We start from the raw sequence: 17,044 nt of genomic DNA on the forward strand, positions 1-17,044 counted from the left end.
CAGACGGGGTCTTCGGTCCAATGTTTCATCCTTCAAGTAATCAGTATGTGAGTCCCGGCCCAACCGCACAGCGAGTGACCGGACTCTCCCTACTTCCTCCAAGGGTAAACCCTGTGCACGCTTGTCTGGCGCTGGCGTATTATTGAAGACGTGGCATTGAGATTCCCTGAATCCATTCCCTGTCTTCCTCAGAAACAGGCCCTTGTGTCCACTTCTCAGTGTGCCTGATACAGCCTGTCCAAGCTGCTTTCTCCATTAAAAGGTTTATTGTACAATCCTTTAAGAATCATAAGGATACCTTGCCATCTTTTCCAAAAAGAAGCCAATTTTACAAAAAAAAAGTACTATCTGCTAAAATGTTAATTATTTTATGTGGTAGACATTGAAATCCTTGTAATGATCACAACAGTGACACAGGTTACCTAGCCTTCAGTTTTCTTGGGATAACCGTTTTAAACATGACAGTAGTTAATAACTGGCACTAAGTTGTGGTGGTTTGATGGTTAAGAGTTGTACTTAATAATTCCTGGAAACAAAAATGCAAAAATACCACAACACACACACACACACACACACACACACACGCACAGAGTTTGACTGATTAAATCATTCAGCTACAAGTCACAGCTCACTTAACCCACAGTTCTGAGCACTGACAGCTGGTGAGATGGGGGAACAGGGGACTGACTTGTTTACTTTATGTCTCAGCCAGTTTCAGACAGGGACTTTTCTCTGAACAGTTCATTTGTTTCCCTTTGCTGTGACTGTTTCTTTGGCTGCGATTTTCACTTTCCCTCAGCCACCTCATCCAACTGCACACTTCATTAGACAGAAGGTCCATGGGAGGTTAGAGGTGATGTATCTTTATTGCTCTTTGCATTTCGCTCCACCGTGCTTGTTCCTTCGGAGTACTTAACAGAGCCACTCTGTTTCTTTGGACTTCTTCAAGCATCTCATTGTCAAAGCTTGCCAATAAGAAGGACGATCCTGCCCATGAACAGGACAAGTTTTCAGTAGGAAATATATAAAATAAATAAATATATAATGCAGCTGAAATTTGGGTTGTACAGACAACATGCATAGCAATCACAAAATAATTGCAGAGGTGTAAGGTGCAAATTTGAGTGTTCTCACCATACTGTACCTTAATCTGTTCACTCTAGACTTTCATAATTCCGCTGCTACTAAGGGGTGGAGCCATTAATGGCAGCTGGAAAGACAAGCTATCTTCATGCCACGAGACAGCCTCGCAACCTTATATGATATGTGATATAGAGACAGGCACAATGAGCTGTTATAAGATGGTATAGGGAGGTTATGATCACAAGTACGTATGGATGGGCCACCACCTTGGACCTCCATTGAAAGGTATCTGGAGAAATGATAGGTACATTCATGAAAACATCCAGCATCATACAATGTGTCTTATTACTATCACTAGATTATGGGGATGTGTACTATGCAGTTGCTCTCTTCCTGGAGGAGGGGGAGGGGGGTCTCTTGGTGGTGCAGGGTGTTACAGCCTTACTCCGGGCCAGACCTTTTTGGACAAACAAAGAGAATTGTGAAATGTCAAAGGCTTGCTCAGGATGAAATTTCTCAGGACGGCCAAAAGACATTCGGGGAGAATCTGCTAAACAGTTGTCCTAGTACCATAGTTCTCTCATAGTCCTTTTCACATTGTTGAAACTGCATATTTTTGGTTATTGCCAACTGTCATATTGTGTCATTATAAACGTCTTTCCTTTCTCAGTGCATCCAAGGTACGTGGTTCGCTTATACACCGACTGAGGTGTGCATCTCTGCGAGAACCAATCACTGTATTGGTCTCATATGCGGTTCTGTGGTGACACCATTAATTATTTAATCATTACTTCCTGAGTATATTGATGGGTTCACTAGCTGGATGTTCAGCTGCTCCGGGATAGCTGTTTGAGACAGTGTCCAGATAGATCCTAGCGTTATTTCTTAAAATAATAGTGGTGTCATAGTCCAGGATATTTAGGTAATCCCACTAACCAGGGCTCCCTGGGATAGCTGTTAGTTTTAATACCCAAACAAACATATTTCTCATGTTAAACTCACTTCTTCATGGTGCCGAAACATTATTTGTGAGTTTCCCAGATGAACCGTACATTTACCTCCTAGGATAGACAGTATTAGTGTCAAGAGAACACTTATGAATCTCTGGCTGCAGTAGATCTCAATTTCTGGGATGACCCTAACCCTAATGTACTCATACAGTAGATAATTCAAAGCTGTTGAGGATGAGCACAGTTAATTAACATGGTAACATAAGCATCACTGGCTGCAGAGGCACTCAACATGAAGGCCCTTTTCCCAAGTCTATTTGTGCCAAAACATTAGTGATACCAGAAAATACCACCAGAGTGAGAGCTGTGTCCCTCTCACACTTAGCTGCATAATAATTCTGTTAGTGTGGAACAAGAAAACATTTTGGCGATCACATCTATGATAATCCAGTTTATAACTTAGCATAATGGAGTTTCTCCTTTCCCCATTGTCAGCGTTGTGCCATTGTGTGCGCCTTCCCATGTTAGCAGTCAATCCATTTAAAATATGTTTATGTTTTCCCCTCTCAAAACCATAGTGAGGGAAGGCCAAACATTTGTATGCACTGTTAAAGACATTTAGGAGTGGAGAGAAAGTGCCACCGTCAGTATGTTGTCGTGGTATTATGGGAAGCAGGCTGGAGTTGTAAAAGTATGGACAGTGTGTAGGCGGCTTATCCCATGTGGCTGAGCACGCATTAGCCAGGTGAGTAATCCAGTGTAGTATTTTCTGTAGTAGTATTTGTTTGTTTATGATTAATTTGTACAGTCTTTGTTTTGGTCTGACTGAGACATCTGTCACCATGGGATCATAATGCCTAACCAATCAGTCCACTACTGTCCTTCTCTCTGCTCCTGACGTCACCAGAACACATGTCCCACTGGCTTTTTTAATGCCAGTGCATAAAGACCATGCTGGCCTGTGTCAGCTTCAGCTACTGATTTGTCAGAGTGTGTGCAGTGCCATATGACCAGAATATGAATTTTAGAACACGAATGAATGAATTACTGGGCTAATGTTGTGATAGTTTTTTACCCCCACTATTATATTTATTGATGTAACAGTGCCCAAATGCATTTGCCAGATGTATTAGAGGACGAAGCGAATGGGCTGTACTCAAACTGATACTCTCTTTTCACCTGCCTCTTTGAAGTTGAATTGCTGGCTGTCATCGCAGCACCACACAAGGAAGAGAATGGGGAGTAGATGGACAATATATTGGATGAATGCTTTTTATCTTTATTATAGAATTATAAAGTTACAATTCAAAACTGCATCAAAATATAACATACAAAAACTCAGCTATACATTGTTTTTTTTTATTGAATGAATGCTGTCCTCTAGTAGTCTTCTATTCACCAGTTAAAATATGTTTAATATAGATATCATTTGATCACAAAATATTAATCTCAATAAGTTATTGTTAACATTATCTAATAATATATATTTAATTGATTTGCAAAGTTGCTTTTAATTTATGTATACTCAACTCAAAATGAGAACTGTAATTGTTTATTAATTTATCTTATGAAGGTGTTCTTAAAATGCTTCACTTGAGCAGCACACTTAAACCAAAACATTCTATTAACTTCAACTTCATGACAATTCACATCTTGAATTCCTGAGTTCGCACTGCCAACCTTTTGACCTATTAGAAAGAGGGGGTTTGGCCTCGGGTAACCCTTTTCATTATTTATCATGTCGTTAGAATGAAAGGAGGATTTGTTCTGATGATGGATGATCTTGTGTCAAAGCCAAATGCCACAGAATTGGTTTGGGCACATTTTGGTTTTATTCCAAAGAAAAAGGCAAGCCTCACAATATTGGCCAGGCAATTTGCTGCTTATGCCTGAAAAAAGTTAGCACTAATCAGGGTCACACCACATTTTGAAGCATAAATGCCATTCTTTTTTCGTAGGTTGGGCTATTTATAATTTTATTGTTTTAAACATTTACTTTAACACTACCTAGATTTAATTTAGATTACAATTAAACCTTCAAAAAGTGCAATGTTACCATTATTTAATGGTAACCATTATTTAAAAGTCAATGTTTAATTATTTGTATGTTGCATGTGTATAAGACAGCATGCTCTCAGAACATTCTTGTTTACTTTGTTTCTTGTTTAGTGTAGTTATAGTTAAATATTTGTTTTGATTATTAGCTGCTGTCGAAAATTGATAGGCTATTCACAGCATAAGTGTGTAAATGTTTTTCTAAATGTCTGTGACTAAACTTTTTTCTACTACTATTGTTTCTTTTAACAAATTATTGGCCATTTTAATAATGTTGTTGTAGTTTATGTTGTTTCTAGCTGCTTAAAAAAACCCACCCCCATCAGCCAACAGTATTACTGGTAATCCTACAGGGTATACCAAGCACCAATATTTGGCTAATTAATCTTCCTGTGTTCACAGCATTGTGGGTCACTCAGAGCCCTATACCAAACTGTGCTGCAAAGGTTTCTGCATAGACATCTTGAAGAAGCTCTCTCGGACCATCAAGTTCTCCTATGACCTGTACCTGGTGACCAATGGCAAGCACGGGAAATTGGTCCGGGGCACCTGGAATGGGATGATTGGAGAGGTGAGAGAGCAGTACCTTCATCACTATCTCTGTACTATCTGCTACACACATAGCCAGTGTGCGTGTGCGTGCATGCATGTATATCTACATGTATGTGTACATGCCTGTGGATGGTGGGGGGCCTAAGGAATAGAATGAGACACACAATTAAAAAATTACAAATAAAAAAACTGAATTGGTAAAAAAACAGGTGATTTTGATGGGTTGAATTGTTCATTCTGAAACAGTCCAAAATAAAAACACCTTGAAGGTTGAGCTAATGACTTGAGATAAAAAATAAAATGCTCCAAGTCATAGTCAAGGAGTGCATAGTAATAAAAGCAAATGTCCTTGTAAATAATCTGAGCCATCAAATGAATAGACTTTCCTCTGCACAGCATCCCAAAGAAAGCGAGGTGACAGTCAGTTCTAACATTACCACTTTCAGATGCGTAGGGGCAATTGTGCTCAATGGAGCGTTGGTTGTGAATGACAAAGGAACGACTGACACAGTGTAAAAAACCAGGCCCAGTAAAGTCACACGCATGCACAGAACAGGGTGATAAATATCAGGAATTTGTGTTTGGGGAGGAAAAGCATGAAATAAAATGCACTATAATCACTGGCAAGGGATCTGTCTGAGCCAAAATGGGGCTTCTTTCGATCATGCTGACAATGAGGCTGAGATCATTGATTAATGATCAGGGCAGGGTTATTAGCTCTGTCTCTGTGCTCCTTTCCTGTTCGTAACCTTGTCCTAAATTCTAGGAGGATTAGTTGCAGAACAGGAGCTTTGCCAAAATCTGCTGAAACACCTGAGTGCATGGATGAAAAATGGCTGCTATTTAATTCATAGTATTCACAAAAGGAATTGGGTTTAAAAAAATGAATTTGGACAGTTCATCCTGTTATCTTCTGCTGCATATCGACTGTCTTGATCTTCACGTTAAAACTCCTCTTTTGGGTCCTGATGGCTTAATCTGTTTCATCACCTGTTGATAATTTCTGTTGGATGAATTAAAAGATATGACTAATTTAAGGCATACCGTTGAAGTTTTCTATCTTGCAGTAGGACAAGGATATGGGACCTGCGCTGAATCAATCATGGTGTCATATTACCATCAGGATAACACAGCAGGGTGGATGAATGTCATTCAGTGGTTGGAATATGAGCCTCATCGCTATTTTGGCTATGCTCAGACTTTGACTGGAGAAAAATAAAAAATAAAAAAGAAGTTCTGAATGTCAGTCTCACAAGTCAATATGAGCACATCCTCACTTCCAGATTGCTGTTCTTTTTTCGAAATTCTAATTGCAGTTAATTAGCAACAGAGTATTTAAGTATCGGAAATGTGTTGGAAAACTGTATAATGAGGCTTAGACATATATGCCATCTATGTCAAAAGACATCCTGACTTTAATATGCTAATGAAAAAGAGAGTGATATCCGCATTGCAAATGGATTTTTACACTCAGTTATTGACAGCACAATAAGCAAGTTCATTAATTAACTGACAGCCTGATTGCTTAGTATTTGATTGGTGGTTAAATATGTCAATTTGACAAAGCTGAATATAAATATGCAAATTATTTTTCATGAGCCCCTTGTGATTATAAAAATTGTATTTCATTACTGTTTTATGATGGCAGATTTAAAAGCAGGCACTGTAAAGATGCACAGTGTCAGTGAGGAGCTGCGATGTTTCATTTAAAACTAAAGGGTAACAATGAAAACTCTCCAAAGTCCAATTCTGTCATGGAGCTGTGATTTTAAGAGAACTCTAAATTCGAAAAAAGGCACACGGATGGCTCTTAACCATCACCCAAATTAAATGGAATTGCAGACTTGCTCCTGGCTGCCTATACCCTATAAATTACTACACAAAATTTGTGGTGCTCGAGTTGGTGCTTGATTCATACAAAGTGGACCTTTTCTTTGAAAAAAGAAAACAATAGTAACGTAGTGAACAATAATAACTGAGTTTTGGCTTCAGCTGCCCTTAACAAGGCAGTCAAAAGTGAAAAAGCTGCTGCGTTCCAAGCCCTCATTCCTCCTCTTCCTCTCCCCTCAGGTGGTGTACAAGCGCGCGGACATGGCCATCGGTTCCCTCACCATTAACGAGGAGCGGTCGGAGATCATCGACTTCTCTGTGCCGTTTGTGGAGACTGGAATCAGCGTGATGGTGGCCAGGAGTAATGGCACTGTTTCTCCTTCTGCCTTTCTAGGTGCGAAAGTCTCTCTTTTTTTAAAATAAACAATATTACATATATTATATTTAAAAAACATATATTATGCAATGTCTGAATGTCAAAACACAGGTTCTTTTGAGGAAAAGTATGTGTGGCACAAACCACTTCACTACGCAGCTTAAGTAAATTTAATCTGATCTACAATGTCCCTCGAGGGACATCTGATTTGGATTAAAGACTTCTCCCACGGCGTAAATAAATCCTACATTCAGAAGTAATAAATTGAACAACCAAAAAGTAAAATACATCCTGTGGCTGCCTGCATGGATCTGAAATATAAACTTTGTCTTTAAAGGTAAGGACATTCTTGTTGGTGCTCTCCCCCATATCACTCTGTATGTCCACGGTTAAGTGTTAAGAGACATTAGTTCTGTGTGAGAATTACTTAATTTTTCTTTTTTGCTCTCATTATTTTCCCCAGAACCATACAGTCCAGCGGTGTGGGTTATGATGTTTGTGATGTGCCTTACTGTGGTGGCCATCACTGTTTTCGTCTTTGAATATTTCAGTCCTGTAGGATATAACCGCAGTCTGGTCAGCGCTAAAGGTAAGCCCAGTTTCTTGACTAGTTTTTCAATCTTTTAGTTGGCAATTCCAGTAGACCAAATTACAAGAGGGTAGGGGCAGTACTGTCTGAACAAGTCTAATCAATCCAGATATACTGAACTGACAGAACATGCGCTGGTGTTCTGATATAAAAGGTCATTTTCCCTGGTTTAATTAGTGCTTGTTGCTTCACAAATCTGACTTTGATTGATTGCTAGGGTTTTGTTCCTGCCTGTGACAGACCAAAAAGCTACCATTGCAACAGCTTAATTTGTTTACACGTTGTGCTGATATACTGTATATATTTTTAGATCAGCAGCCACTGGCTTATTTTCATTCAGCTTTTCTTTGTAAATAGTACTCACTGTGTTATAACAGACTTATTGCCCTGTCCTCTTTTGTAAATACAAACCCCTCTTTCCCTGTGGCGTACTGTATGATATGTATGACAGTATGCCATTTGGAAGCATCAATATTTTTCATTAATGATATTAAAGTTTTAAACCGCTTTTACTTGATACATGGGCAAGTATTTCATGTAATGAAATATCCTATTTAGATGGTTAAAATAATCTGCATTAAGAGTTTAAAGTTCATATTTCATTTCATTTTCACTGGTGCAACGTCAAGTAGTTTATACATGGGTGAATGACATGAACATTATTTTTTAATCTAATTTAACAACAGCACAAATTTAGTTTACATTACATTCAGGAATTTTACAGATGCTCTTATCCAGAAAAACTTTCACAGCTTGCATTCCTTACATAAGTCAGTTTATACATCTAGATATTTACTGAAGCAACTCAGGTTAAGTACCTTACTCAAGGGTAAAGTGGCAGTGCCCCACCTGGAAATCGACCCTATAGCCTCATAACCCAGTTACAAAACAATTATGCCACACAGCAGCAGTTTATTAACCTATTATCAAATTATTATCAGTTTTTAAAATTTTTATTAATGCACAGTTACTCTTTCAGGATTATTTTGAAAGGGTACACTATGTGCAAAATAGTAAAAACAGGCAAATATATTGATTACTAACAGCTCGTCACCATGACCGTACGCTCAATTGTGAACATTATTATACAGAGGAAATATCCATACACTATCTTTATATACTTAAAACCAATAAAGAAGTCCCGTGTTATATCTCCTATTTCTCCTTCTTCCTTTCTCCCAGCTCCTGGCGGGCCCACCTTTACCATTGGAAAGTCAGTGTGGCTCCTGTGGGGCATCGTCTTCAACAACTCCGTCCCCATAGAAAACCCTAAAGGGACCACCAGTAAGATAATGGTCCTAGTGTGGGCTTTTTTTGCAGTTATCTTCTTGGCCAGCTACACTGCCAACCTGGCCGCCTTCATGATCCAGGAGCAGTACATCGACACAGTCTCTGGACTCAGTGACAAAAAGGTAAGTTATCTGTTGCCCAGTTCAGTCGGCAACATAGATATTTATTTATAATTTCCAATATTTTAATTTATGTACTGTAATTTTCCCTAAAATATGTGAAATATGTGGCAATGAAATTGATTTTTAAATGTAAATGTACAGTGCTATTTCAAAATTCCTTGTAGCATGCTGACATTTCAGGTTTTCAATATGGGCATTTCAGTTTGTGACAATGTTACAATGCCCTATGTTACAATGTCATTAATAAGAAAAAACTCAATGAAAGAAAGCTTTCTAATCACAGAAACAAAGAACCAACAATCAAGGAGAAAAGACACTAAACGTTCATTTAAAGATATGCTACTGGGAAATGTTTTGCAAGTAGGATTAACGGAATAGCCACTGATGATGCATGGTGGTATTAATGTCTCCATATTTTATGTGACTACTAAGGTGGCGTAAACCAGAATTGACTGGGAAATCCATTCTTAAACCCACCCCAGTGGTGGAACTGATTCCTACATACTTCAGCTCTGGGAGGTGGCAAGATTATAGGATTTTGGAAAAAAGATGAAACTATCCATTGCATACACTCTGAAACCCCTAACTGATTGGTTATTATATCTGACTGCACACATGACAGTATGATAGCAGCTGATATTCAGAATAGTTTGACTATGAGCCCAATGGAGAAATTTATATAATTGGTTTGAGCTTCACTGAACAGGAACAATATTATTCCTTGGCTTCTTTCAATTAGAATTATCTCACTGTCTTTTTAGCTGCAGTAAAAATGAAATAAAATGCTTAAGACACCTGTATGTCACAATCTCATATTCTACACATGCTCCATATTATGTCAAATGCTGCATGTTGTTATAGGATTTACAGTATATTTTTATTCATTTCAAGCTGTACAACTACTTTTAAAATGTGTTTTCTCCTGATCCAGCAGACCAGGGTAGCGGCATAAAGCATGACAGAAATCATATTGTAAAAAGGGACAGAAATGCTAATTTACAGCAAATTAGGGAGAGGTGGACATTTTTGGTATGACTGCTTTTTGCAATTTTTATGAAAATGATATTGGCGATGATGAAATTACAAGAGAGTCCAATGCCTCAGGAAGTGAAAACAGAGAGTGTAAATCAAAAATGTTAAGTAAATTTGAATGCCTTTGGAAATGTCTTATTGGCAAAACTAACACCTTCAATTAACCTAATCATTCCATTTTATTTAACCCTCTTGTGTGATTGAAAGCCTGACCTTAACCTCTTGGTTAATAGAAATGACTATAAAGCACCTACAGGGAAAAACAGAAATTAGTATAAAATTAAGTAAAGAAAAATGGCCACAGCTTGATTTGTGAATTATTATTTTAAGGTTTTTTGTCCTTCAGCATTCTTGGATAAGTAGTCATTAGCTTTAAATGCAACTTTGCAAGGGCAAAACACAAAATACTATGAAAATAAATACGGCTGTGACAGTACTTGGGTTTAAAGTCATGAAGGTCATGTGAATGTACAAGACCTGTGTACAATCTTTGAAATACGGGCCTAATACTTGGTGAGGAAAACATGTTTTTTTGAATTGCTTGTTTTATCTTTGCAAGGCTAGGAACATTTCTGCACTTGTGTTTAGCCTTTAATATTTCTTGTAAATATTATGATACACTGCTTATAGGTGGCTCACAGAGGTTGCAGGACTCCCAAGTGAGGCCCTGTTGTTGTATCCTTGACTAAGGTACTTAAGCTGACCTGCTTCAGTACATGTGTACAATTGCCATAGACAAGAGAGAGTTATATGCCTCAATGTAATGTAATTTTCAAGAGTCAGCAGTGAGAAAAAGTTTCATTTTATTGCCAGAATCAAACTGGAAAGAGTTGCATGGCATAATACATTGGTTATAAATGAGTCATTAAGAAACTTTGTTTTGGTTTTTACAGAAGCACATACTTACAGTTTACTTTGTCTCACTCAGAAAGGGGAAACCAGAGCAACTCAAAGCCTGGCCTTCCCGAATAAAGTGAAACTTTAAAGTGACTCAGCTTTCAAAACTATTTCTAGTCAAGAGATGCTGTCCTTTGCATCTTTTAGACCTCAGAAGCACTTCAAACCTACCCAGTATTTAAGAAGGAAAAGCACATATCTTTTGGAAGTGTTGTTGGAGACAACCTTTCCTCTTGATGCATATAAATAAAAAACCAATGTTTCAGTCTTTACAACAAGACGGATGTGCTAAGGTCCCATCTCCCGGCCATCATTATGGCATCCACAATATTATTCACAGAGTAGTGGCGGGAACCTGAAGTGCTGGCCAAATTAATTGCCAAACATTTCACATCGTAAAAAGAAATGTTCCTGTACACCGTTGCAGGCTAAATCTCACCAAGTTTTTTGACACTGATGAATTGGTCAAAGACCTTCATCTAAGCAAACATAATATCTCAAAATGGACACCTAATTATTTCCAAGTAAAATTAATCTGTGCCTTGCACCCTCCACTGACAGGGTGTTCTGGTTAAAGGTGATTCTGAGAATGTTCAATTTAGGTTTAAACCAAACGATCATTTAAACCATGTTTGGTTGGTTGGTTTCAACATCGTTTTATCATGACAAGTAATGAAAGCTATCAGGTATCTACAAAGTAATTCAATATCCCAAGTGTAATCTGTCCCATGTTCCTGATTATTAGTTTCAGAAACCACAGGAGCATTACCCACCCTTCCGATTTGGCACAGTCCCCAATGGGAGCACTGAGAGGAACATTCGTAGCAACTATCCAGATATGCACACCCACATGATGAAATACAACCAGAGAGGTGTAGAGGATGCCCTCAACAGTCTTAAAACAGGGTAAGAACCATGTTATTCAGTAGTACAGAAGTCAACAATAATACCTTGTCTAATGGTTAAACGTTATAAATGATCTAATGGTAAAAGCAAATAAGCAAACTCCTGGTATGTAATCTCAAATTTGGCATGGGTATTCTCTACCTGTACCATTACAGCTTTACATTTCTGATTGAGATTAAAGTGATATTCTGCTTTATGTATTGAAATGAGGAAAAAATAAATCTCTAACTTGTGAAGCTTTTTTTCATTTGTCTATGATATAGGAAGCTGGACGCCTTCATATACGATGCAGCAGTGCTCAATTACATGGCCGGCAAAGATGAAGGCTGCAAGCTGGTGACCATTGGCAGTGGGAAGGTTTTTGCAACCACAGGCTACGGAATTGCTTTGCAGAAAGACTCCCACTGGAAGCGCCCCATAGACCTGGCCCTCCTCCAGTTCCTGGGGGACGGTAAATCAACACAGGAGTGCTTGTTTACATGTCAATCACTCTTAACATGCAAGCCTGTACCACCTCCGCTAGGCTCTGTGACTTATTTATATGGTTGTCATCATATTTTCTTGCTACGGGATTGGTTAGCTGGTACTGTTTATTCATTATATGTAACAGATTCATATTTCTTCTCTCTGGTAATGATGGTATCAAGAGAGCATCCAAGCATGCCAGAGAAAATACATTTCTGTGCTGGATAGCAGACCTGGTGACAGCTTTTCTCGTTAACCTTATTCGCGAGCGCTGCTGACCAGCATTATCTGTATTTTCAATTTATAGCCCCAGTAAAAACAGAGCAGACAGTAGACAGTCTGGAGGCACTCTGAAGGAGATCTTTTGCTTATTCTTTTTTATAATGCTTGTGAGAGATACTCAGGTTAGGTTGTTGTCTGGATACCACTTATAATATTGTAAAAATCGGCCTTGGCAGTGCCGTGGTGCATGAACAACGGAAATACTGGAATTGTGGGGGCATTCATAAATTCATTCTGACACTCTTCAGAGAAACTCTCCTTAGATTATTATGGAGCATGGAATTATTTAATATATTTATTATATAATATATTTTAGATTACAAAGCTGGAGCTTGTAGGCTCATATTAATGCAAACTGCATTTCTTTGATAGAACAGTTCAGAAAAAGGAGATCCTACAGTGAACAAGCCCCTGATGGGGTACAGCATGCTTGTTGCATGACAGCAGTAAGGAATGTGCAGGGAGTTTACACATGGCGTGTAACCAATCAATTTAATAACACCAAAAACAGCACTAATAAAATGGCAAGACAATATGTTGTCTTGCCATTTTGACTTCTAACATCAGCAGTTGTATCTGCTGCAGGGGACACGCAGAGGCTGCAGACAGTGTGGCTCTCCGGCATCTGCCAGAATGAGAAAAATGAGGTGATGAGCTCCAAGCTGGACATCGACAACATGGCGGGAGTCTTCTACATGCTGCTGGTGGCCATGGGCCTCAGCCTCCTGGTCTTCGCCTGGGAGCACCTGCTCTACTGGAAGCTGCGACACTCTGTGCGCAAATCGGAACGTCTGGACTTCCTGCTCGCCATCAGCAGGGTAGGGAGCTTCTCCATAACGCGTGTGGTGAATTTCACAAAGCAGAGCGATGTCGGCATACAGTTTGGCAGAGTAACGACAGTGCAATGTCAGTGTTACCTTTGAGTTTGTTCATGGTTCAAGTTTATCAATGTGGTATCTTTATTTAGGTGGGTTATAATTTGTCATTCTTCTGTCTATTAAAACTGCTTAATTTCAGTGAACTATATATTGTACTGAGAGCTAAAGAAGAGCAAAATACAAAGTAAGTCATTTCTATGACCATTTTGTTATTTGCTTTGTTTGCATTGACTTACCAAAATTAACTTTTTTTATCATTTAATCTGATTGTTTCCTGATTTGACACAAAGCCTTGAGTGCTACCCATTCTGAAAAAAGCACAGATGACTGTATTACTAAACTTACAATAATAAATGCATAGTCAGTTGCTTGTTCATTTGTGGTGTCATGAAAAAGCATTTGCCCTTTTCTGACTTATTGCATATTTGTCACACTGAATGGTTTCAGATCTTCAGACAAAAAGGGAAACAGAGTGAATACAAAACACATTTTTTACATTATTATTTAAATTATTTAATGAAAAAAGTTACATTTTGTCTAAAGATCTGAAACCATTCAGTGTGACAAATATGCACTCATAGACGAAATCCGGAAGGACGTAAATACTAATGGCACTGTAGTGTCGTGACACATTTAGAGGGATGGCAAGAGTGCATTTTTTAACAAAACATAATACTCTCTCATATAATATGTAATTAAACTACTGGACTCCATCTGTGTGTTTATCAGATTAGCAATAAAAGACAATTTGGTAATTAACATTTTAGGGAAGCTCAGAAGACCAGATTTAATTTTGTTTGAAGAATCAGGCCATATTCCTCCCCATTTATCAGAACATTTATTGAATATTTTATTTTGGAAGTTAAATGAAGAGTGATTAAAATTTCTTTTCAGGGGAATTTTTTGGTTTATGAAGAAAAAGTTATGACACTATATAACAATTCCATAGGAAATGACAATTTATTGCATTATTTATGTAAGTTATAACTTATAAATGGGACTTCTCTTTCGCCTTCACTTGCAGGGTATATATAGTTGCTTCAATGGCGTGGAGGATCCAGATAGGTCTTTAAATATCCAAAGCCCAGACATCACTACCAACTACGCCCAGGCCAACATGCTGAAGATGCTACAGACTGCCAAGGACATTGTGTCCTCAGCCAAAGTGGAGAACTCTCTGGACAACGCCACCAAGACCATCGAGAACTGGAGTCGTCACGGGGAAGTCAAAAGTGGCCTTCAGAACCGCGTGCCACAAGTGGCCACCTCCGATATTGCCTCTGGTCGCCTCCCGTATATCTCCAGCATAACTGAGAACCACTCCCCCTTCCCACAGCGTGCCCTGACCCCTACGTTCACAGTGCACTACGGCGAGAGTGCCAGCCAGCCGCTCCTGGAGAAGCAGAGAGTGCTGGCGCGGCCCACTCCGCTGCGCTACACGTTGCCTGCTCGGGGCAGCCGCCTCTATGACAGGACGCTGCCCATCTCCAGCCTCAGCAGCCCCCATATCGCCATGAGGGACTCCCTTCCCACTGTCAACACTCCCCACCACAGCAGCAGGCTGTTTGTGGACGGCCACACCCGGCACCCCAGCTCCTCTTTTGTCCCCTACAGAGATCTTCATGTGCCAGATATCTATATGGAGCACGCGGAGCCCCCGTGCCGCAAGATCCCCCCCGATGGCCTGAGGCGGAAGAAGAGGTCCCACAGCTACCTGGAGGAGTCTGTGGACCTGCGGAGACGACACGACTACGAAGAGCCGGCCGCGTGCCTCACAGAGCTGCGAGCCAACCACCTCATGGACAACCACTCTCCCACCACTGTGGCCTGCATCAACAGCCCTTACTCCAGAGCCAATGCCAGCTGCAACTCCTGCTTCAAACCTTACCTGGAGCCAGAGCTGGATGACGTGCCTCTGTTGGGTAAGGAGAAGCTAAACCGCAGAGCCTCATTCCTGAAGGCCACCTGGGGTACCGACAAGATCCGGCAGCTGGACGACAAACCCTCCACCTCTGCCTCCACCCACATAGACATGCCGGACTTGTTCCCCCGCGTCGTGGCCACCAAACCCCCAAAGCTGTACAGCAGTGCGGGGAACAACAGCCTGTGCTACCCAGTGGCAGTGGACCATGCCTACCTTAATCCAGGCCGTAGCCATCCTTACAAAGGGCAGAAGCTGAAGTACTCACAGTCTACTCGGCTGCCGTCTTATCGGGAGGCAGTCCTTCAGAATGCAGCTGCCCTGCGAAGGTCCTCCACTGTGGTTCACAGACAGTATTCCTCCTACCTGAATTCTTACACTGACGTGCCAGTGTATATGGGGCCACTGGCCCAGGGGACCGCCCAGTTGTATGAACACTCTAAGGACATGTGCAACGTCTTCCCCTGCGTAAGCCACTGCCCCAACGTGCCCCGGCAGCTAGTTTACCAGGACAGCATGTACGGGGGGTATGGGGACGCAGGACAGGTGCGTGAGGCACCAGGGGCAAGTGGCAGAGACAGGAGGCAGGTTGTGGTCGCCCGCAGACTCAACAGTCCCTATGTGCCAAAAACTTGGGGCAGGGTGTCCAGTCTGGAGTCAGAGGTTTGAGCCTATTCAGGTTCATCTCCAGGCTTTAATGTATTTAATGAGCTGTCTTAAGAGCTGTAACTGACCCTCAGCCTTTGGCTCAAGCAAATAAACAACAAAATAACAACTATAACAAACTGCAGACTTGGAATTGTTTACTTTGTGCAATAATGTCTTGGCAGCAGGGAAACAGGAGCAGAAAAAGATGTGCGGTCACAGCTGGAACAAGTAAACTTATATTTATTAGAAGACAGTGTTGAATAGTTCTTAATTCTGTATCGTCCAATTCGAAGCATTGATTGTTATTTATTTTTCAACATGGCGTCTTGCTGTTCGGCGCCTTCGTAGATTAAATTAACGAGCTATGAATGGCAGCACAGCTTCACTGAGGGCTTTTGAACAAAAATGTTATTTTTCTTTTCCTTTATTAAGACCAATTTAGTATTCTTCCACTTAATCTGATATGACAACTGAATTTTGTAATTACTCTACTGACATATCTTCTAAGAGTTTTGTAAGCGTAATATGGGAGCGTTGTTTATTGAGACTTTTGCTCAAGTGGTTGCTCTGTCTGCTCGACTTGGATTTCAAAATAACGAATTGAAATTATTCTAGTATCTGTATTACCAAGTTCTTCCACTCTTTAATAAATCACTAATGCCTCTTCGAGGGCTTTTTGGAGTCCTTACTCTTTTGTCTTCTTCTTAGGTAGTAAAGGCTTTAACAATGCATTCGTACAACATTAAGAGAAAACATTGACACAAAGGGGTATTGACCTATTTTGCGAAATACTGTTTTGTTTAAAAAAAAATAAAAATAACAGAAAGTCACATTTTATTGCTATGTAACTACTACTAAATGTGAAAATTTGTCATTGATAACCTCATTCTGGACAAGATTTAGTAAGATTATGTATCGATTTAATTAATCAAAACATGAAAACATTTAGGTAAATTTCCAATACGATTTACTTGTATTTTAATGGAAACAATAATGAAAAGAAATTAGTCTAACTGATTTCCTTTAATAGCAGTGCATTGTAATTACCAGTGGTTATTATTAATTTAGCAGTAATAAACTTTCTGTGTACATATGCTAATATTAATAAATGTGGTAGGGCTGGGTGCTATTCCTGTAACAGATAACTGTAAAAGAAGAGACATGGCAC

General features: G+C 39.7%; 1 protein-coding gene across 1 annotated transcript in view; it reads left to right on the plus strand.

The window, feature by feature from the left end:
• grin2cb (glutamate receptor, ionotropic, N-methyl D-aspartate 2Cb) overlaps positions 1–16,545 on the plus strand; it is a 63,795-nt gene extending 47,250 nt beyond the window's left edge. Inside the window, exons 6-13 of the mRNA XM_064323158.1 lie at positions 4,491–4,659; positions 6,711–6,864; positions 7,310–7,435; positions 8,618–8,847; positions 11,522–11,682; positions 11,946–12,133; positions 13,015–13,247; positions 14,332–16,545. Coding sequence (XP_064179228.1) covers positions 4,491–4,659; positions 6,711–6,864; positions 7,310–7,435; positions 8,618–8,847; positions 11,522–11,682; positions 11,946–12,133; positions 13,015–13,247; positions 14,332–15,897 — 2,827 coding nt within the window. The 3' untranslated portion in view covers positions 15,898–16,545. The remainder of the gene's footprint in view (positions 1–4,490; positions 4,660–6,710; positions 6,865–7,309; positions 7,436–8,617; positions 8,848–11,521; positions 11,683–11,945; positions 12,134–13,014; positions 13,248–14,331) is intronic.
• The last annotated feature ends 499 nt before the right edge of the window (positions 16,546–17,044 follow it).

The sequence above is a fragment of the Anguilla rostrata genome, chromosome 2 (assembly GCF_018555375.3).
Source record: "Anguilla rostrata isolate EN2019 chromosome 2, ASM1855537v3, whole genome shotgun sequence".
Taxonomy (NCBI): Eukaryota; Metazoa; Chordata; class Actinopteri; order Anguilliformes; family Anguillidae; genus Anguilla; species Anguilla rostrata.